Source organism: Harpia harpyja, chromosome 10, assembly GCF_026419915.1.
Source record: "Harpia harpyja isolate bHarHar1 chromosome 10, bHarHar1 primary haplotype, whole genome shotgun sequence".
In the NCBI taxonomy this organism is placed as follows: domain Eukaryota; kingdom Metazoa; phylum Chordata; class Aves; order Accipitriformes; family Accipitridae; genus Harpia; species Harpia harpyja.
The window spans coordinates 42,824,509-42,846,981 of NC_068949.1; the positions used below are offsets into that span (position 1 = coordinate 42,824,509).

At 46.8% G+C, this 22,473-nt stretch overlaps 2 protein-coding genes across 11 annotated transcripts in view; one reads left to right on the forward strand and one right to left on the reverse strand.

The window, feature by feature from the left end:
• The window catches only part of ZRANB1 (zinc finger RANBP2-type containing 1), a 48,082-nt gene extending 42,104 nt beyond the window's left edge, over positions 1–5,978 (forward strand). For all 4 annotated transcript variants that reach the window (XM_052799425.1, XM_052799423.1, XM_052799426.1 and 1 more), the window contains 2 exons: positions 466–695; positions 1,603–5,978. In XM_052799425.1, the coding sequence (XP_052655385.1) occupies positions 466–695; positions 1,603–1,821 (449 nt within the window). In that variant the 3' untranslated portion in view covers positions 1,822–5,978. The remainder of the gene's footprint in view (positions 1–465; positions 696–1,602) is intronic.
• Positions 5,979–6,957: 979 nt separating this feature from the next.
• Positions 6,958–22,473, reverse strand: part of CTBP2 (C-terminal binding protein 2) — a 142,645-nt gene continuing 127,129 nt past the window's right edge. For all 7 annotated transcript variants that reach the window (XM_052799420.1, XM_052799421.1, XM_052799418.1 and 4 more), the window contains 8 exons: positions 18,922–19,076; positions 17,464–17,608; positions 14,398–14,604; positions 12,404–12,618; positions 11,801–11,931; positions 10,826–10,953; positions 9,921–10,038; positions 6,958–8,258 (listed from right to left, as the gene is read on the reverse strand). In XM_052799420.1, the coding sequence (XP_052655380.1) occupies positions 8,078–8,258; positions 9,921–10,038; positions 10,826–10,953; positions 11,801–11,931; positions 12,404–12,618; positions 14,398–14,604; positions 17,464–17,608; positions 18,922–19,076 (1,280 nt within the window). In that variant the 3' untranslated portion in view covers positions 6,958–8,077. The remainder of the gene's footprint in view (positions 8,259–9,920; positions 10,039–10,825; positions 10,954–11,800; positions 11,932–12,403; positions 12,619–14,397; positions 14,605–17,463; positions 17,609–18,921; positions 19,077–22,473) is intronic.

Below are 22,473 nucleotides of genomic sequence, written 5' to 3' on the forward strand. Positions count from 1 at the left end.
AGATGGTGGACTTTTTGTTCTGGTAGAAATAGACATCTGACTGTAGCTTTTATTTCTGTGATGCAGAATCTCTTTTTTTTTTTTCTTTATAATTTTTTTTACTTTTAAGAAGAGTTACTGAACGTAAAAGACTACTTTTCTAACTTTGTTTTTTGTTCATCACTATACTATAGACCATAGATTTTAAGGGAATGGTAATGTGGTATTGGTTTTAATTGTAAAGGCTTTTATGTCTAAACTTGTACAGTTGCGGAGATACTTGACTGATCTCATGTTAACCTAGTAATAATTAGCCGTACTGAAAAATGTGACCTATATTAGTGTAGACCAAACCAAGTACATGTTAAATGCTTGTTAATGTGCTGCTGTTACTCTGTTTAGCCAAAAGCAAAAGGTTTGTATAAAAATTCTTTTTTGTTGAACATTACAGTTCTGAGTCTTACCCTTTGTTTTAATTTGTCATAGGTGTGTATTTGCCTTTGTTATGGGAACAGAGTTTTTGTTGGAAAAGTCCTATTGCTCTGGGCTACACAAGGGGCCATTTCTCTGCTCTGGTTGCCATGGAGAACGATGGTTATGGCAATCGAGGTGCTGGTGCTAACTTGAACACTGATGATGATGTTACTGTTACTTTTCTACCGTTGGTGGATAGCGAGAGGAAATTATTGCACATTCATTTCCTTTCTGCTCAAGAGGTAAGAAATAGCTGTGTAGCTGGTAGCCCTTGTCACAGCTGCTTATTTAAGCTGTGGCCTCAGCAATCTCTGTAGCCCCATGTTTTTGCAGTTCAAAGAATTATAGGGAATATGCTGTTCTGTTTAATTAATATTGCTCCCTTCCCTATCATTTGAGGTGATGCTGAAAGGGATTTTCCCACAGATTTGATGCTTATTTATAGCTCTGTAAATTGAATGTAACTTCACTGTGCACGCGAATACAAACGTACTTTGAAAAGGACCCAGAAATAAGGATTCTGACACTAACGGGAGACTGAAATATGCTTTTTTTTTTTTTTTTTGAGGATGCAACACAAATATTGGCCAGTAGTTACAGCATGCTCTACCTCTTTTTTCTAATGAAGCTCAACTTGTTTCTTCTTTAATAACTGTGATAAAGACAGGGAACAATTTCAGTAAAGTGTGTACATGCGGGAAGGGAGGGTTGGAAAACCTGAAGTAATTGCAACAAAGTGGACACTCTGTAGAAAAAGCCCATGCTTTTCCTCCTTTAAGTCTAGAGAGGGATATTTTTTCAGCAAGCCACAACATTTGTTATGTCTTACAAGAAGAAGTGTTTCATGTCAGGAACTGCTAGACTCCTAAAAACTGCTTTGTAAAGCCAGAAGGCTCTTTATCCTCCTTATATATGGTGCCTACCATAAATAATTAGTTGCCCACAAATAACTGAAATACTGGAAGGCTATTTTGGTAATACACCTCTGAAAAACTTAGAAGGGAAGAATAGCTGAAGAATATTGCCAAAGCCTTCAAATTCTGGCTGAAAATGCAGCGTGCGGCAGTTTGGCTTTTGGAGACTCCCAGCTGCGGTGAAGTAGTACACTAACTCTGCCTCGTTCTCAAGCTGTTTTCTTTTCCCCCAAAGATAGGTAACGAGGAGCAGCAAGAAAAGCTGCTTCGGGAATGGCTGGACTGCTGTGTGACAGAAGGAGGGGTTCTCGTTGCCATGCAGAAAAGCTCTCGTAGGCGCAATCATCCGCTGGTCACCCAGATGGTAGAGAAATGGCTCGATCGCTACAGACAGATCCGCCCTTGTACGTCCCTTTCTGATGGCGAGGAAGATGAGGATGATGACGACGAATGATGATGAAGAAAATGAAAAGAAAATTACCAGTGCAGAGTGTCTGACCCGGAGTTAGCGTTCTGCTCTAGCAGTTCGTTGTGGAACGACCCAATTCTAGGGGAAACATGCTGTAAAGGATTTTTCTAACTAGCATGGAGAGAGGCTAGAAGCTCATCTGCTGCGTTGAAGAGAGCGAAATGGGCTGGACTACCGTTTGTATAAAAACAAAGAAAAAGAAACAAAAAACAGCTAATTTTATTATCAAGACAGAAAAAAACCATTTTTCTTTCTGATTGTAAATCTGTCTATAAATGTACCGCATGTGGTTGTGTAAGAGGTTGTGTAATAGGAAAAGTATACCAGCATCTTAATTATTGCAAAGAAATTTTTCAAATAAGGGCACTTACGAAAGCACATGTTAGATGGATATCTCTTCCCTCTGAGATTCTTTTACAGTAGAACTTGGTATTCTGCATCACCTTTTAGATACTCTGATACATTTCCGTGAAAGGCCCTTTTATGTGAAATCTCACTAGTGCCCAGGTCAGATTGAGGTTTTTTTTGTTTGCACAAAATATCCACAGCAAGTCATAAGCAAAGATACATTCATTATTTCACTAATATTTTAGTTACTGCTGTGCCCATATAATAAAATCTAAACTCTACGGAACAAACTGGAAGAGAAGCTAAATTTTTCATGGAGTGAAATGATTTGTTTCCTGAAAAAGTGTTTTGGGTTTTTTTTTTTTTAATTTTTTTCTTCTAATAGTTAATAGATTCCTTTCAGTATACATAAGAATATTTATTCAGAGAAGTGACCTAAAATATAGGGATTTTATTCCAGTGAGCATATACTAAACAAAATTGTGTGAAATTTGAGAACTCAGACATGATTGAGAATTTCATATTGTCAGAACTCCGTCTTGCTGTGATACAAACCGTGTATCATTTTATCATTTATTCTTTCATCAACTTAAACATTGCTGCAAATGAAAAAACACCTTTTTAAAGGGTTACTCCTCGGTCATTAAATCTAGTGAGAATACACTTGGCAGTTCTAATTAAAAAGAAGAATCTATGCTAAAGTTGTTTTTAAAAGCACTGTGTTATATATTTCTCAGTATGTAAACCTGGGAATTTCTTGCATGTTGATTGATGTGGCCATACTTAAACTTATGTAAGTTCCTAAGATTGTAAGTTCAGAGTATATTCTCCAGTAGAAATTTTATTATATTTGATAACTTTAGCCATGTAACCTCTAATGGATAAAGTTTATCTAAAAGTCTCACTTAAACACTAAAGGTTAATGCCAGTTTTTACCTATACAGTGCAATTCAGGTTGTCTGGAAAAGCACTTTTGATCGTGTGGTGGTTGAATAAGGAATTTTGCAGTAGATGAAATTGTTTTAATTAGAAGTTGGAAAGAAGCCCCATAGCACATATTTTTATGTAGTTCAGAGCTATGGAAACCCTGAGGAACTTGCTGCTTTTTCTTCCAAATGCTGCTTAGATGGTGTTGAAATGTGCACAACTCCTACATAAACATGGTGACGACACCAAAAGTATAGAAATAATGAAGTACTGTATTAACTTAGCAATTTTCCCATCACAGATTCCATTGAGGTTTATTATGAAATGTCTTCACCTTTTTTTGGCCATTAGATCTCCTGATTGGTGCATGTGCAAATTTTCAGGTAAAAGAATGCATGCTTATCTGCAATGTACGTATGATTTACCTGAACTAAATAGGCAAACCACAGATACTAAAGAGGTTCTTCACAAGCATATGGTCCTGTTTCAAGTTTGCTCTCTAAATCAGTATTTTTTTTTTTTTTGGTCCTTGTTCTTACCTTGCAGTGAAATCCTTTCGTACCTCATCTAGCTGAGGGTGTAAAGCTTTTCTGTCAGGGGAACTGAATGCAGAGGAAGCTGGGATGAGAATTTCCATCATCTGAGCTGGCCTGCACCGTGTGCTTGGTGGCATCCCTTATCTGTCGTGGTGTAGCCCAGTACACTTCTGGAGGTCCTTCTCGTTCAGGACTGAGTATGCCAGGTTTAGAAGTTCTCGTTCAGTGGCCAGATTGCTGTAAATTCAGATCCTAGCTTACCCAGGATTAGCTTCCCTGTGCAGAGCACCATTCGAATGGACAAAAGGATAAGCTTCTCCCTTCAGTAGGCTACTTGAAGGGGTGTGCAAAACGCTGCGCAGAATTTTAACATCTCCCCCTGCCCGCCTTTGCTTTCTGCAGTACTGTTCCGTTTAAGGAAGTAAAGCTTCCTCGTAACATGGGGAGAATAACCAATGTGAAAGTCTACCTTGAGCCAAATTCGATGAGCACGCCTTTCCTCATCTCCTGTTGCTGTCCGTGGGCAGCCTGTGTTGTGGCCCGACGATCCCCGTCCCCAGCCAGCACTTCACCATAGCAAGTGGAAGTTCACCATGCAGTCAGTTCAGCTGTTTTTCAAAAGCATGCACCGTGCTCTCCGATATTTATCTAGTTCTGGTATGAGAGGGCAGTCCTGGTACTCCAGAGCTCTTGGCTTTCCTGATCATTATTGTTTTGTTCCGATGTGCTGTAAAATGGTATGTTCAGGTTAACACGCTTCACAGGTCATTTCGGAACTGGTGAAGCATTTTTTTCAGAATCAAAGTAATCCAAACCTCATGTACCTGTAGATTAAAGAGATGCAAACCCCTGCTTTGTGCTAGCACAGTGGTCAGTGTATGTTAATGGGTACTCTCCTTGAATTACATACTTGAAAGTTTACAAATACTGAGATTAATTTGCAAATGCTACCTTGCAGCTTGTCAGCAAGTTCTGCTCTTTTAGCCAAGTATATATATAAAATTGGGTTTCTCAGTGTTATTTTCCTCATATTATTGCTCGCAGCAGCACATGCTTTCCTAGCACAGAACTTGGCTTTTCATTGCTACCTCCTTTACATCTGGTTGTTTTTTCTGGTTTTATTTATGAATTCCTCAGTGAAAATCCCTGTATTTCTTTTGTTTTTAATATATTAAAATTTAGTAATTCTGGATTCTTCCAAAGTTCTGCTGCATGGCTTATGGCAAATATTACTAGACTGTGTTTACTCCATTAACAAAATCGGTTTGTGTGCGTTTAGAGGCCCTTATTTAATTGCCGCTTTTCCTTTTTCCCCCTTTTGTTCAGTAACTTCCCTTAACCCCCCCCTTTTTTTTTTTAGGTTTTATTTAGTGTCTGTCACCTTCAAGCTGCCTGTTTTAAGCTGCTCTGATATCCGTCATCAATGGAGAGACTCCCTGCCTGCCGTCCTTGAGCATGACAACAGCAGTACGGCTGTCAGCAAAGTAACGGCACAAATCCTCAGCAGCAACTGTTTATCTCCCGTTTCTTTGCCCAATAATTTTCCATTTGAGAGTTGCAGCGTGCCGCTTCCTGGTACTTCAGCATATCTTAATTGCGACGATACTCTTCCCTTTCCGCTTCCATGGGTCTTCTCTTTGCGCATTTCGCTGGTGATTGCACTCCAGGCGCTTGAAACCCAACCGCGGAGGGGAACTCCCAAAACTGCAGTCCGTTACCAAAACACGTCCTTTAGTTTGTAACCCTTGGGATCTCTTAATTTCTACTCTCGTTGAGCTTGTAGCACTTCAGTAGAAGCTGTCTGCCTACGTTTTCATCCGTCCTTGGGTTTTGGTTGAGAGGGAGGTTGGGTGTTGGATGAAAACTACAGCATTTGCTGTTCCCTGTGGGGTCTGAGCTAAGCCTCTCGCTGTCCTGGTGCGGAGTCCACTGCTGGCGGCGGATGCCCGAGGAACCACCGGCGCGCGAGATCCTGCGAGACAGGGAAGTACTTGCACCCGTCTGGGATGCAACTGCTTATTTAAAAACAAATCACAGTACCAGAGCTAGTTTATTTTTAAAACAACTCTAAACCTTAACATCAATTAGATGTGTTCCTCTTGGTTTTTACCGTCGTTTCAGTGTTTCCCAAATACCTTCTCTGTAACTAAACTGTTTTATCATCCTGGTTTCTTGTGGTGTTCATGGATAATCACTGGCGTGCTATGTTGATCACTGACAAAGAGTGGTCATTCATCTATAAAAGGTGACCTCTTTTTTTAACATGTTTGAAGCTGGTAACTAGTTTTCAGTTTAATTTAAAGCAAACAAAATACAGAGTTTTGTAACCTAGACACTTTTTGGTTTCACCTTTTTTCAAGTCCCTTTCCAGACCAAGCTCTTTGCCCCATCTAACGCCGCATGTGCTGGCACTCTTTGACACGATGTGAAAGACAGGGTGGAAACGGAAGAACGGGCCTCTTGTCTAGCGAGGCTTGAGGCTGCTGGCACCTCTCACGCATGTTTTCAGCTTTATTCCCTAGCGCTTTGTTAATGCTTCATTTCTCGAGTACGTACAAAAAATGTTGAGGTGTAGCTGCTTTCGTAGCTTAACAGAAACTGTAGTGATCTTTTTCCACCTAGACTGCATAGGATGTCCCATTTGATTTTAAATATTCACAAATTACAGCTTATGGACAGCACCACCTGAAAGTCCGGATAGGAAACTAAATTCAGCAAGCATTTCCCCAGCAGTGCAACTTAAAAACTGACCTGCACTTGGCAAGCTTGCACTGAGTTTCTACTGCGTTTCTCAAAGCCGGTTGCAGGAGGCCAAGGACAGATCCTCGGCCGATGCCAGTCCTGGCGCTCTCAGTGTCACCGTCCTGCGGACCGTGATGGGACCAGGTCCCGGCTGCTGCTCAAGTGCTGGAAGTCAGACTCGAGGAAAACTTACCTGCTCTCTGCTGTGAAATCTTACTCTGTTTCCAAGGAGGGCGCAGTGTGGTCAGAGTTACATTTCTGTACCTTATGGTGCACTCTCAGTGTCTTCAACTTGAAGCATTAGTCAGATTGCAGCGAGAGCTCTTACCTTTCAGAAATTATAGAAATTTTATCACTTTTTATTGAAAACTGCACTGAACGCTAAATGTCCACCTTTACAATAAACAAATACAATAACGGTAACACACTAAAACAAAACATACTTCTGATAGCCATTGGTTTTTTTTTTTTTTTCTGTTTGGGACAGCTTAAGATTTTTTTTTTTTTTTGTCACAGAAACAGGAATGTACCCATACAAAGGCTCAAAATAGGCCATCTTTTTAAAAACAAAAAGGCGATGATTCACAAAAGACTATGAATATAACATGTAACTAGCTGATACAAATCTAATAGGATTTGTTAAAATCAGTCACATCTAATAACACATTTTGAAGTGTTCTTGTATAAAATATCACGTGAAGAAAAGAAGACTTTTATCAATGTCTAAAAAAGTGGGTTTTGTTCATAGACAGTCTGACAAGTTACCATAAAAAGTGTTTCCTGAGACATAAGGAAATGCAACATTATTCTTGAACCCTTTCCAGCTCAAGACTTTTTCCACTTGATAAAATAGCTGCAGATTTAAAACTGAGAAAATATATTTGAGTACAAATAGTGTGTGAAACTTAATACTTTCTTCTTTTTTTCTTTCTTTTTTTTTTTTTTTCTTGCATCATTGCAGGGCGTAGGTGAATGCACAGCTACTTTATTCAGTGTATTGGGCAGAGAAGAGACTGGCAGTTTGTTTTTTCATTAGCCTGGGAGGGCAGCGGCCATTGCCAGGAGCCCTTTCTGCCCTCCCCATCCCACGGATCCCGGCTGGAATGGCTAGAACTTAAACCTGGCAGGAGAACTTCTGTTACGTGTCACTGGCCCTGTGAGACTGCAAAAAGGATTTTTTTTTTTTTTTTTTTTCTTCCAAGTCTAAGCCAGTACTGACGCCTCCCGTTAGAAGAGGTAACCAGATACAAGAGTAAGGAAAGGGCTGAAGCCACATAATGGGTTTCCTCTAACATTTCTATGTTAACTCTGTAAAGATGGCTTAATGCAATGGTTTGAAAACAGGTGCAGAAGCCCTGTCCTTCCCAAGGAATTGAGGGGAAAAAAAAAATCTATTTTTTATTCATGTGATTGATGCACAGATGAAGGAAACTTAACACACAATAACAGAAGTTGATCATTAATGTATCACATCCTAGTTTTCAGCACTTCAGTAAGCAGGTGACTTCTTCAGGGCTTCTCCCCAGTCTTGACTGCTATCACTTTGTCGTTAACACTGGAACATCAATGATGCGTCTGTCCAAAATCAACATTACAAATTTCGTATCAAATTCTTTTTTAGTTCATGTATAACTTCTTTTCCAATGTCTCTTGGTCCTAAGTTTATTGAATGATTTTTAAATTATCTGCTATTGCTCGTTGGGATGTTCCCTGTTGTCCCCGTGTTTTGTGGGCTGGTTAGGAGATGGAGCTTGGGAAGGATGTGCCACTGTGGGAAGATTGTGAGTAACAGGGATGCCTCCGGGAATGATGCCCTCCATAGCTGCCGGTATTCCTCCCGGTGCGACACTGACCATCCCAGGTGGATACCTGGGAGAGGGGACAGAGAGAGGCAGGTTTGTCACGTCAGAGCTCGCCACAGACAGCGCCAATCACCCAACCACCGTCGCAGAGGCTATGGAGAAAATGAGCAGCAGAGAGATTCCGCTTCTCCAGTAGAGCTGAGTTCGGTCTTTCTTTTAAACTACAAGGGACAGCTCAATGTTAAACCAATGCTGCTGTGTCTTGGGTAAGCATCCTCCACTATGCTACAGGGACTATGTCTTGTTCTGTACCTTCTAACAGGTCGTTGAACCGTAAGGAAGCCTTTCTCTTTTGAAAAACTGGGTAAGGAATCATCTTGAATGCTCTCCGAAATGCCAAACACTAGCATGCTGACTTAATCATCCTGGTGTGTGAATACCTACACCCAGTTTGTAAGTTTTCCTTCTATGAAAAGTGAGCTGCATCCTCTTTGTGTAACCAGAGAGCACAGCTGAAAAATGGGGTTGGATCTAGTCCGCCTTCCTTTCTAAGAGCGGGGCGAGTTACATGTATTCCAAGAAACGGCACTGAGTTTGAGAAAGGAGGAGAAATGCACATTTCTTGAGCTGTCCGCAGGGAAGATGCAACCTGGGGGCAACGAGGCCAAAACCCTCTGGAGGTCTGTTGGACGTGTGGGGACTGAGGGCTCCAACCGCAGGCGCCTCCCTGCTGCTTCCTTAGGGAAAGGCGGAGGTGGGAGCCGGGAGGGGAAGGGAGGATTTACCTGCCCGCAAAGGTGCTGAGCTGGCCCCAGCCGCCAGCTTACGGGGGCACCGGGGCCGCGGCTCCCGAGGAGCTTAGCAAGGATGAAGCACCCTGCAGGGGCAGAGGTTAAGCTGGGAAGCCAAGGTTTGTCTTCAGGGTAATGGCATTGCCCACGTGCTTCGGAGCAGGACCAAGGGGGACGCTTTCACCAGGGCTGGATGTTTCAGCGTACGCGTATTGCTGGTCAAAGCGAGCGATTGCTGCCTGTGAGCCGCAGGCAGTTGCGAGCATGCGGGGCCACAGCACACGTGTTGCTCAGAGCTTTGCCCTCTCAAGGGCTCCGCTGCCGAATGTGCTCCTGTGTCTCTTTGCCCTGTAACGTGACCTGATGTGCCCCGCAGGTGCTTTTTGTAGCTCAGAGTATTTTTGGTAACGGTGATATGCTGAAGGCTGCCTGTGCTCCAGCTGAGTCCTCGTGCCTAATGTCTCCTATTGGCGTGCTTTGAGCTGTCCAAAGTGGAACAATAAGCAACCCTAATCTCTGGGATTTAGGTGGAAATTAGGCCACCTGACTACGGACCTATATTTGGAGTTTTTACCTGGGCTCATTAACCCAAAAGCTGGGCCAGGGCCACAGCAGTCAGTGCATGGACAGAAATGCAGAGCAAATCTGCAATTGCTTCTTCCGTTTAGAAGTTATGTCCTGCTTGTTCACGGGTCTGGGGGGGGGTCCTGCAACTTACAGAGATGCTGTACAAGTGAGTGCTGGCCCACCAGAATGAAGGCTTTATAAACGGGAGGTTTTATAAACCTGAGGTTAAATCAAGCCCCAAGGAGGGGGAATTCACAGTCACCAGGTGAGCCAATGCAGAAGTTGTTACTTGGGCTTTCCTGCTCACTTTATACCTGGACTCCCAAAACTCTGCAGGGAACCCGCTGCGCTGGTCCTGTTCTCTGGCTTACCTGTACGTGGCACCATTGAGCTCTGGATGAATTGCTTGCTGATCTATTACTGACCACGGAGCTGTTGTGACAAAGAATTCCTTATTCACGCAGTTTCTTAGGCTTTCTGGGATGCGCCCTGGAGTTGGTAATAAAGGTAAGTATGTGTCAGGCAGGTCCTAGCTTTATCACCCTCTAATATGCTACAATTTTTTCATTTCACTTTGTTAATATAAAGGATGGGGAAAAAATCCCCAAGAAATACCATATCCCTTGTTTCAGAAGGACGTTTTGGCTGTCCTGAGGTGCAGAGTTGGAGGCCAGTTTCCTACCCTCAGTCCTAACTCTCTGCCTTCGGGCAAGCTGTTCCCTTGAGCCCACTGCTTTCAAAGCAGGGGCTAGCCATGCATGAAGCTATGCCTTCCATGTTAACAAGGAGGGCAATTTTTAGGACAAGAGAACCACCCATTTGCTGGAGTATCGTGACCACCACCTTGGAGCGAGCTCAGTTACAGCAAGAGTTGGACACAGGTGCCTTCACTGCTTTGGGATTTGGTTTTGGCATGCAGTCGGCTGTGGTCAGCACCATCTTTTGAGTTAGCGCCATTACAAGGGGCAGCAATTATTGCTTCGCTGTCCTTCCCAGTCACAGACACTAATCTTTGCCATGCTGCACAAGTGTGCCACTGATTTAAAAAAACCACCAAAACCCACAAAACCCCCTCACCCAACCACAAATGTGCCCAAACGACAGAAAAGTAAAGTTTGCTTTCTCAGCTCTTTTCCTGGGAAGAAAATCAGGGTTAGACCCCTTTCCCAGTCTCCTGCTGAGACATGGGCAGGGTGAAGCCCCGTCTCTGCCCCTCCTGGTTCACATTCCAGGCGCACACATGAGCTAACCCCAACTTCTCTGCGGGGCTGGGTACCTGTGATCGCACGCCGTATTTCAGTAGCAGCAGCTTCTCTCATCTCTAGTGACGCCTGCTCGCTGTACCAAGCGGTGTGGGGAGTACAAATTAAATTAGGAGCATCTTTCAACGGGCCTTGAGCAAAACTGGGAGGAGGGAGGAAAAAAAAGAAAGATTAATCAATGTTTAGAAAGAATAAAATATGTTATGCATGGCAAAAGGCATGTGGCCTGCCCTCTGCGTACGCAAGCCTCAGTCCCCAGTACCTTACCTGCGGCACCTGGGCTGGAAGGAGCCTGACAGCATCCTGCCAGCCCAAAATGGCCATGGAAATTCTGGGGAGAAAGCACGGCTCCAGTGCAGGGCACAAACTGAAAATGCACCAAAAGAAGAGCCAACAGGGCTGAAAAACCAGCCTACTGGGTGGTTGTTTGTAACGTTCCCGTGGGAATAAATGCCTGGGGGTGTCTCTGCAGCAGCGTGGGGATGCAGGGACAGGCTGCAGGTCACCCAGCCCAGGGTGGGAAGGAGTGGACATGGGGGTTCCCCCTCTATAGGAGCACACTTTAATTTTTAAATTGCTTCTGAAAACACAAGCAAACCACTCATGCTACCTCCATCCCCCATGTGCAGTGAGAGGAGCTGCGCTCTCACTTATAACCAACCCCTTCCCAGCTAGCAGCAGCCTGTGGGCAAAAATACCCAACACTCACACAGTACATTTGTTCTTATGCTCTAGTGAGTGCTTTGTTTTTGTTTTTTTTTTTAAAAACACAGGCCGATTGCTTGTTCTAAGCTCCCAGAGTACCTTTGAACACCTGTAACCCCGGTGCCAGCCCACACCTGACGGATGCTGCAAAGGTGCCGCAACCTTTTCCCAAAACCAGCAGGTCTGTCCCCCAGCGCTGGTGTTGTGCGACAAGGCGCGTGGCTGTTGCGTACCCCCGGCCACGCCGCTACCGACGGCAACCCCAGAAAAACCCAGAGCTTTACCTAAACGGTTCAGACTCGTGCACGTCAAGCGCAGCCCCTCGTATCCGTCCTTCCTTCAGGGCTTGAGTTAAGGCCTTCTCGTCCACCAGCCCCCCGCGCGCCGTGTTCACCAGGAACGCTCCCTGCCTCATCTGGCGGTGGCCGGGAAAAGAGAGAGATGAGAGCGAGCTCAGTGTGGTGACCCGGTCCTACCCGCACCCCGACGCAGCAGCGGGTGCCCCGGGGTGCCTCCTCCTGGGACTGCACCCCACTTTTCGTGCCGACTGGCTGTGCTCCCACCCCACAGCAATCCCCATCCTGGCGCACGTGGGTTTTCTACAGAAAGCCTAGCTCTGGCTGGTACCGGCAAACAAAAGCTGCTCCCGCCATTGCCTCCGCACCACGGGCATAGGGCTTGCTTACCTGGTAGCACCAGGTAAACGCTGTGGGGAGACAGACGGGCTGTTGGGTGTAATCAGCTAATCTGGAGGCAGCCCGTAGGCACCGAGGCACTGGCTCGCTGTGGCCGTGACCGCAGAGGGACCCACGGCCAGCACCGACACTCGGGGTTTGCCCACTGAAGAGCGAAGCACTCTCCTTGGTCGTGTGTGCAAGATAAATTACCTGCTTAATCGTGAAGTCGTTGATAAGGTGGTGGTTATGTTCGTTAAGGTTACAGTGCAACGAGACACAATCGCTCTGATAGAGCAGGTCCTGGAGCGTGTAGACCCGCTGGACGCCCAGGGATCTCTCTATCCCGTCCTGCAGGTACGGGTCATAAAATATCACGTTGAAGCCGAACGCTTTGGCTCGGACCGCGACCGCCTGCGCAGTGCGACCTGTGTGCAAAGGAGAGGAGTTAATTTAACTGATTCCCACCTCCCCGGCTCCAAGTGGCTCAGCTGCCCCATACCCTGACCCCCCAGCCTAGCCCGGGGACTGCCATGGGGGTCCCCTGCGACCTCCTGGGCTTCCAGGACAGCCCACAAAGGGAAGCTGGCTGGAAGGCAAATCCAGGCCACCTTGCACAGGGAGGGCTGTACTTGTCTTTAGTGAGATGTTTGTGTTAAAATTTAAAAAAAAAAACCAACCAAACAAAATGAAGAGCGAGGCCGTTAGGCACCTGCCAGCTCACAGCCATTTGAATACGTGGCACCATCCATGCCCATGCAGGTCTAGTGGGGAAGGCACAATGTGCGGCTCGGCCCCACTGACGTGCAGCTCTGGACATCGCAGAGCAACAATCCTCTGCGGTGCTGTGCCTACCAAGAAAAGCCAAAAAAGGAAAGAAAAAAACGCCGCCTTCTTTAGGCAACTTGTGTGTGATTGATAGGTTTTTCAGCCTCTCGCTGAACGGCTGGTTAATTGGGCATGATAAAGACAACTGTTGTGGCTTGGAAGCAAAGGGCTACTACAGCCACTGTGCTGGGCAAGGATGTCTGTGGTGGTGTTGGAGACCCCCCTGCCCGTCCCCACCACGAGGGCTGCGCAGGCTCCATTTATCTGTTAATTTTTCCAGCTAGCAGCGGTGCGGCAGCGCAGCACGTGCCTGGTTAGTGGTGCACCACAATGTCCCCCCCATGCATGTACACTCCTGGTGCTGTCCTGGTGCCCCAGAGATGCCTGGTTGACCAGGGGACATCAGCTGGATGCCTGCATGGACGGAGGTCCGGCTGCGAGCACATGGCCGGGCACACGCGGCCCCCCTCACCCTGTCCCTGCCAGACAGACCAGGGCTAACCCAGATCTCCTGCTCTAACCTCACCCACCTGCCTTGCCTCAGTTTCCCCATTTAAACATGCTCATATGCCAGCTTTTTGCACTAATTACCCTAGGGCTTTGCAAGACAACAGCAAGAAGCAAATGGGGAGAATGGCTACTGCACAGAAAGCAAGTGGAAATACTGCTGCAACATTTGTGGTCTGGCTCCCAGTTGGTGCTGCCTCGATGGCAGCCGCCCTCCAGCTGCTGGAGGGCACAGGCCCCATAACGCAGCCAGAATAGCTCCCTAAACCGGGACCTCACCAAAATCTCCTCTGCTCAAGTTTTTCTCACTGTGTATGAGTCTGGCCATGAAGCGCTGGGTGAGTTTCTGCTGCCTGAACCATCTTATGCTGGCTGGACTTTGCTCCCAAAAGGGATGTCAAAGAAAGAGGGCTTTCAGCAGAAGTGCTGAAGCTACTGCTGCTGATGAAGCTCTCTCTAGCTATGGGTGAACTAAAGACAAACTTTGTTTTACACAGCCCTGCCACCGCGCAGGGCAGAATGGCTCAGGAAGAGCCGGGTTGGTGTAGCTGTGGCTCAGGGATGGGGTTTTTTGGGAGAAGATGGCAGCACTCCCAGGAGTGGTCCCTCTTGGGGCGCTGCCGGGTTTCACCAGCACTCCTCCAAGGACTCAGCCAAGGCTCACAAAATACAGCTCTTTCCCCCCCAAAAATCAGCGTAAAATGTTCTCCCTACTTCACACCGATCCACCGTGGTGGTTCTGCTTTTGACAATGCTCATTTTAGGTCCTTCCCGGGGCAGTGAAGTGATGCCGAGTCTTCCTCAGAGGCTGAACACCGGGCCGGCGGTGCTGAACGCACCGTTCGCAGGCTGCCCGCCCTTCGTTAACGTACCGAAGCCGATGAGGCCGAGCGTTTCCCCCCTGATGCGGGCGGCACCGGAGGCCACCTCCCGGATCTGCTCCACGCTCTGCACCCGCGTGCCTTCCCGCAGCGCCTGGTAAAGCCACGTGTTTCGTCGGTAGAGGTTGAGGACGTGGCAGACGGTGGAGTCGGCCGTCTCCTCCACGGCGGCCGAGGGGATGTTGCAGACGGCGATCCCTGCAGAGGCAACACCACAAAGCACAACCGTGGCTCAGGGGGGCAGCCCCGGCCGCTCGCCCCACGGCAAAGCAGAGGGGCTCCCGGCCCTTCACCCTCACATCACCCATCATTTTTTTTAAGGATTTGGAGTAATGTTTTCCAAGGACGTGCATGGTTTAGGTACAGCAGCCTGAAAAAAAACTATCATGATTGGTAATGCTCAGGGGTCCTCTATGCCCCAGCGTCTCTCTGGAGCAAGGACAAGTGCAGAGTTCAAGTGCAATAGCTGCGCAGGAGTAATTCCAGCAGCAAAGGTTTGGTTTGCAATAGAAAGACTTATTCTTGTTTAGTTTCATCGCCCTTCAAAGCAACTTAAATCGCGCTGGCAGAAGTCACTCCTTTTCCACAGTAAGACTGTTCAACCATTGAATTATTTAGGGAGCAACGATTTGGTGCACTTGAGCAGGATGGTGCACCAGGTCAGCGTGGCAGGGCCAGCTTCCCCTTCCACCAACAAGCACCAAACAGTCGACTCAAAACACCCCACGGCAAGGCTTGGGGTGACTGCCACCACCACGGCATGCATACCATCAGCACAGCCTCCACCCACCACCCACACTCCTGCAGAAGGAACCAATCGCTCCTGCCACAAAATTTGGAGGCTTTCCCAAAATTTGGGAAGTGCAGAGGGCACAGCCAAGCCGGAGCAGCTCTCCCGCCCCAGCACCGCCACCGCACACCCGCCCGTCCTGGCGCGGGTCTCGATAACAGACCTTTTGTTCCTTTGCCACAAAAGGTTTATTTTGTGGCGTCCCCACTCGGAGCTGCAAGTATTAAGTTCACTGAAAATGCCTCACCGATCATTGCCCCGTCCAGGCTCAGTAACATGTGTAAGGGTGTGCTTAATTTCACGTCTATTCAGCAGAGCAGTTAAGCACATGCTTATATCCCACCAGATTCAATGCGATTTAAACACACATTTAAAGATGGATGTGTATTTAAGTGCTTTACTGGACTGGGGCCTTTGAGTAGAAACCATGAAAAAGTAGGAGATAAAGACAGAATAAGATATTCAGAAAATCCCCTTCCACTGTAAGGGGCACTGATTCAAAATCAAAAATCTCTTTCCCATCCCCCTGCCAATATCCCTACTCCCAGGAGCTGCCTATCTGTTTTTAAAACCACTTTCCACCCTGTGGCTGTTTGAAAGACCTACAGAAACTGGGAGAAAAACTGACTGACCCTACAGGGTGAAAAAACCCACCACCAGCCAACCCCTGAAAACACTGTCCGCCTCCTCTCCCTTTCAGGTGACAGGGACACGATGCTCCGGTCCCCATGAGCTCTGTTATTTACTCTTGTGCCCCCAAGAGCAGGAGCTGCCGGCACCGGGAGGGTTAAATACCCACGGCGGATGGTTCAACACCAGCATCTTCTCCTGGGGGTATTTTCTGGTGGGTCGAAACTGGTCCCACCAGCCCAGCCAGCAAGGTGCAGGCGGCCGCTAGCGTGCAGCCAGGCACGCTTTTAGACACTGGTCATTTATTGACTGCACAGTTTAAAAACTACCTTATGGAAAGCAATACCAATTAAACTTTACGCTACATTTGTGGGTAGTCATTACATTTTCTACTCGAAACCACATCATTTGGCCACCCAATTTGCCAAGTATAAAAAGAAGGATTATACTGCAGTATCCCATTACTTTATTCGTTATATTTTTCCTTTCTTGATGTTCAAAGCCTCAGAACATTGTTATAATGGATAATAACAATAAGAGTTAAAAACATGAAGAAACCATTACATTGAGAAGACACTGTTCTCCTCTCGAAAAAAAATAATTCACTATATTGAGAATTGCTTTTTTAGGAATGACTATTTGAAACTCTCTTATCGCAATTATCTTTGTAAAACAGCTCACGTGAAATGGCCGTTATTCTTCACTTCCCCAGAGATAACCTGTAATACAAGATATCCTAAACACTATTGTAGGACTGCTTGATAGACTGAATCTTGGGATCAGATGATCAAAAGCGTTTGTAACAACTCAGCTGCTAAAATAATGGATACAATTAAGCTCTCGCATGGGGGGGTGTGCACCCAAAGGTCTCTGTGACCACCCAAACCAGTACAGAAATTGGGTGGCCCCAGCACCATCTGACAGCCACGCAATGCAGGCTACACGCACCCCCCCAAACCCAGCCGTGCAGAAAAATCCCATAGCTGGACGTAGGGGCTCCTTTCTGACAATGTGAACCTCCGTATTTTGGCAGTCCATGTGACATGTACCCACAGTAAATGGCTTTTTCAAGTTCCTGAAGCACCTTTGATGAGATGGCAAAGGAGGTGGCAACAACCCAACACACAATTCCTGCTCCACCATCCGACACGTCACCTTCCCAGCGGTGTGGGCATGACTCCAAGAACCAGATCAGAGCAAAAGACTAATCTTGCTTAACAAAATATAATAAAACACACTTCCTCCAATTTTTCTGAAGCTAGGTCAACTGTCCTGTGCCAGAAATAGAACAGCCATACAAATATCTGTTGGTACAAGGGGGCATCTGGAACTAGGGACAGTGCGGGAGCAAGGGACTCGGATGGGGCAGTTTTAACACAGTATGAGCCTAAAAGCTGCCTTCTAAAACTGCACCATTTCATTTACGTCATGGTCAAGTTTTCTTGTCATAATATTCTCTACGTGCAAAAAATGTAAACTGCACCTGTAATTTTAGGGGCTGAATCAACCCCATTTGGGAGGTCCTGCCTGCAACTCCACTTTGCCAGCACGATCCTGTGGGAAGCAGCAGGTACTTGTGCTGATTTTAAAGACTCGGAGGGATGTGGGAGGGAATGGGGTGCAGAGCTGAGACCTACCAAGCTCCCCCGCGGCTTTGATGTCAATGTTGTCGTAGCCACTGCCTATTCGAACAATGACCCGTAAGGCCTTGAACTTCTCTAGATCTTCTCGAGTCAGCGTGATGGTGTGGTACATCATCGCCCCAACAGCTTCATTTAATACCTGGAACAGAACAGAGATGTCAGGAGCCACCAGGACACCTGGAGGGGACACCTGCAGCTCCTGAACCAGGAATATTACACAGTAAATTGTACATTTTTACTGCTGGCCTACTGTCTGACCCAGGCACGGTGCAAGCCAACACTTCCAGGTGTCACCAAAACCATCAGGGGTGTGACCCACCGACACCGAGGCTATTCCCTTTGGGAACAGACGGGATGGATATCTGAAAATTATGATGTTACATCTGGGGAGACAAGGCAGAGGAAAACTGAGCCAGTCGCTCACCTGGACCCTTTTCCAGGTGGCTATCTGCTAATCCTTCTGCTTTCAACCAGCAGTAATTCTACTTTTAAACAGGAATTCGGTTTTAGAGCAGTATCTATTGTTTTTGAACACAACTGTGTGTCACTTACTTATAACTCCTTGACCTTCTTTTGTACACTGGAAGTACAAATATCTGTCATACTGTTCACATTAACCTTTCCTGTATGTTTTCAAGAGTACCTAAAAAGATTTGTGTGAGGCTGTACAGTCACATAAGGCTGTACTCTTTCCCCTTCAATGGAGATTCAAACCTTCATCGCTGTGGACCATAAGCTACCTCAGTGCTCCGGAAACCCCAAACCGATCCAAATTCTCCAAGATTGGCTCACCTATCATCTATCAAAGTCTTATAAAAGATCTCTGTTCTCCTTCCCCCACATTTAATATTTGAAGCACTGCAAAGATCAGCACTGATGCTATTTGTAGTTCTCTTTCCCAGATCCTGGAAGTGATTTCTGATCACTTCAAACCTCCTTTGAGTTATCTAAATGTGCACAAAGAATAATTTTAAAAGCAGTATTTACAAGTAGTTGAGCTTCCAAGCAGAATACTGCACGGATCTGTCTGCACGCTGCCCAAACCTCGCTCGCTCACTGCTGGGGAGAAATGAGCTGGGAGAAACGAGCAGCCCATCAGCTGCAGCACGGGATGGTGTTAGCAAAGCCAGAGCAACTGCGCCGCACCCTGGGGAGGTGCAGAGTTCTCTTACTGCTGCACTGAGCAAGCAAACTTCAAAAAAAATGAGAAACGTTCATAATACTGATGTAAAAAAACCTGATGTGAAGAGATAAGGTGACTCTTTTTTTTCCAAAAGAACATCTGGCTTCTAAACCAGCCTCGATGAATTTTAATCTGCAGCGACTTCTGTCGATGTTATCTGCTGATCGACGCAGCTTTGTACGCTTTTTGCTCAAGAAGAACTGGAAGAGGAAGGCCAGAGCACACCGTCCCCCAGCCCGGCCCACCCGCACCCTCGCAGTTCACGTTACCTTCTCGTGAATCTCCTGAGTTGATTGTGCGTCACAGAATGCAACCGTCGCCAAGTCCTTCAAAATGGGCATCTCCACCGTACAGTCCCTCCCGTCCAGCAGTGCCACGAGGGGCCGGGGGTGCATGGGGCCGTTCATGATTTGAGGGCGAATACCTGCAAGCAGAAGAAGCGTGGCTTTTACACCGGCGGCAGCGGGAAGGTTCCCCCCGGCAGCACGGTTCCTGTGTCGGGTGAGGTGGTTTCAGCTTGTAAAACGAATTTTGGGGGATGACGGCAATGCAATTCGAAGTTTAGCCTAAGGTCCGGTTTTCTGTCTGGGAGTATGGCTGCGGTTTTGCCCCAGCTGGAGAGAAAACGCAGCGAGGCTTGCTCCCAGGACAGGGATGGACAACCCCACTTCAGCCACCTCTGACTTTATGGCGGTGTATCATCTCCACTGTGCCGATCCTCACCGACACGGGCCCCGTTTCAAGCAAACCACCTAAGCCAGAGCTGCCGGCCTCTTCAACCGTTTTATTTAGCATCTTAGGAGCGAAACCCAAGCCAGCAGTAATTTTTTCCCGTCTGCAGGAAGGCCGGGATTTTGTTCCGCAGACGTACACTGGCACTTGGTCTGTTTTTTTAAGGAATGATCATTTTGACCACCTCAGAGAGACAAGTCTGAACAGCCATCCACTAAAAAAACCAGATTACCGGAAAAGCAAAGAAAGAGCAGGACACCAAAGACCTCTTTACCATACAGGCATATATTGTTACCGATTACCAAAAGGCTTCAAGGTAGGAATGGCGAAGCTCAGCTTACTTTGCAAAACCAAACGCGGTCTATCCCTGCATCCCGCAGGATGCTCTGGGATGTGTGGCTGGAGCCAGCGTGAAGGACCAGCATGTATGGGATGAAACGGCTACAGACCCTGCTCCACCGCGGCAGCAAGCACACTCGTGCCAGCGGAGGACACCGCTCTTCTCACGCTTACACACACCTCTCCATGGGCTGCTCCCTTGAAAATATGTGTATTCAGGGGTCTGTTCAGCTGTGCTGCTTTTTTCTCATTTCACAACAACACGTTCTCCAGGCGGAGGTGAGGAAAAGAACGATCACCACCAAGGGCCGCAGAAGCCTGATTTTTATGTCCTATTTATTGCTCTGCTGGGGATTAACTAGTTCATTTTTGGACAAGTCACTTAGAAATTTCTACGCCTCCATTTACCACTCAGTAAGGCCATTTATTACATTAGGACCGTACAAAATATCTCAGCTATCTTTTTTGGCTACCCAGGTGGTTTCTGGGAAAAGCATAGGTGGGGGGAGCGGGTGCTCTGGGCACAAAGCGATGTTTTATTTCTGCTGCCACACCATGAGACGGCCAGACCTGGAGGGTTTGGGTTCAAACCTTCAAACCCCCGCAGAAGAAGCCCCAGCAAAGTCCTTACCAAACCCCCTCCTTCTGCACAAGAACCTTCCAGGGCTACCAGCCAACGTCTGACTCGCTTTTAAGCACAGCGGTTGTGTGATCCTTTCATTGAGGGGCTAACAGACACACTAAATGCCTTCACTGCTTCTGGATCGGAGCGTTTTCCCCTGCCACGCTACATCACGGGTATCACGACTTACAGTGAAACTGCAGATGTCGGTGAGCTGGACAAGCACGGGGCTTGGCTGAGGGAACTCCATGGAGTTGTTTTTGGGTATTTTGTGGGGGTCAAACATCTCACATGGGGTATTGCAGAACAAATGCTACTGTCTGTGGCACTGTTTGAGTAAGTCAGACTAAAGCCGAGAGCGGGAGGCTCCTTCGCTGGCCCTCACGTGCAGGGCTGGGTACCGCTCCAGCCCTCTGGACTGCGGTCAACGCCAGGAATCGTGTCACTGCAGCCCCACATGCCAGAAAAACAACAGTGAGGGAAAGAAACTAATGAGAAGAGCAACGCACTTGATTTCTTTTTTTTTTTTTCTTTTTTTGTTAAGGGAAAATTAAATGTGCCTTTTTGTCCAGATTGCTGTCGGGTAAAGTATTAGCAAGATCTCCACCAGCTGATGCGCATGTGACAGACGCGGGCGCTACGGGCCAAAGCGATGCCTCCCAGACTGCGCCGGCACCAACAGCATCGCCGCGGGGAGGGATCTACACTGCTGCGTATGAAACGCGGGATAGCACGTAGTTCCATTTATTTTACATGGGAAAAATAACCCCATGGAAAAAGGCAGGTTTAACGGAGTGGGTTTAATGGCTCTCCGTTCCTATTTTGTTGCATCTGCTTTAAGAAATGAAGAACCAACCAACCCAGCAGACCTGACCGAAGATTTTCAGCGTTACACATGAACGTTTTTGGAATAGGTCCTTCTCTCTGTCTTTCCTACTGAGATCTCCATTAGCATGGACTGGAAGTAATACATTATGTTTGCATGCATTTCATCCAGATGGAAGTGCAACTGTGTCAGTAGGCAGGCTAGAGCGCCGAGACTATTTGGATAACTGAAAGAAGCTTGCCATAAGCAGATAAGCAAGAATAAAAACATGTACAAATCTCAGAGTGCTTACACAATCCTTATGTGAAGCACTATACCACAGCTAGATTATTTTCTCAGGTTAACAAGCGAGTGAATTGTAACACTGACTTAAACGCTTACTAACGTGTATGATCTCCAAGGCTTAGAGCATCACCTATCAGCCTCACACCGCAACTGTAAATAAAAAGGAATCCGATGCAGGGACAAGGTGGCCGTGGTGGTCCCAGCCCCGGTGGCCACCATCCCTGTCCCCAAGCTGCAGAACCATATGCCTCTGTCTGGGCTAGCTGAGCTCGGTGCCCACTGGGGACCAGGACCATCCTCAGGCAGAGCAGCAGGCACACGGAGGCTGGTGGTGGCTTCCTGCGAGCCTGGCACATGGAAGACGAAACCACGGGTTATCTGAAACTTTGACATTTAATCTGAGCCCCAAAATAACGGTTTTATTATGCTGCCATTACATAAGCTTCTTTGAAAGTCAAACGAAACACAGCTTTTTTTTTTTTTGAAACAGCATCTGTGTCTTTGCTCTGGATTAGGGATGTAATTGTGCATGATGACACAGGCTTCTTAGGCATGTCACCCTCGCCCGCACACAAAAGTGCAGTCGCCGAGGATGAATGCCGGCTGGAAACCGCGAGGTAGTCAGAGGAATGTCTCTTATTTCTCTTACTTCAATGAGGGAATTTACTTCAGCTTGACAAGGAAAGTTTTGAAGCAAATCAATATGAGATGAAGTGCATAATGTATGGAAATTACGTTTTAATAAAAACCATTGGCAGGTTTGCAACTTCAACCGCAGTGTATTTTCCTTGCCTGCCTCTCTTGTTGCCTCTCCACCACCCTGCATCTATTCTTCACCGTCCTGGTTCCTACCTCCTGCAAAAAACACATTCAAACCGCAACATTTGGGCTGACAAAACCAAGCCAAACTCAGTCCGCTTTTCTCTTTACCTAAGCTCATACAGCACGTTTGTTCTGCATGCGACTGCTTCATTAAGAACAAGGTATGCCACGGATCAGAAAGTAATTAAACAGCCA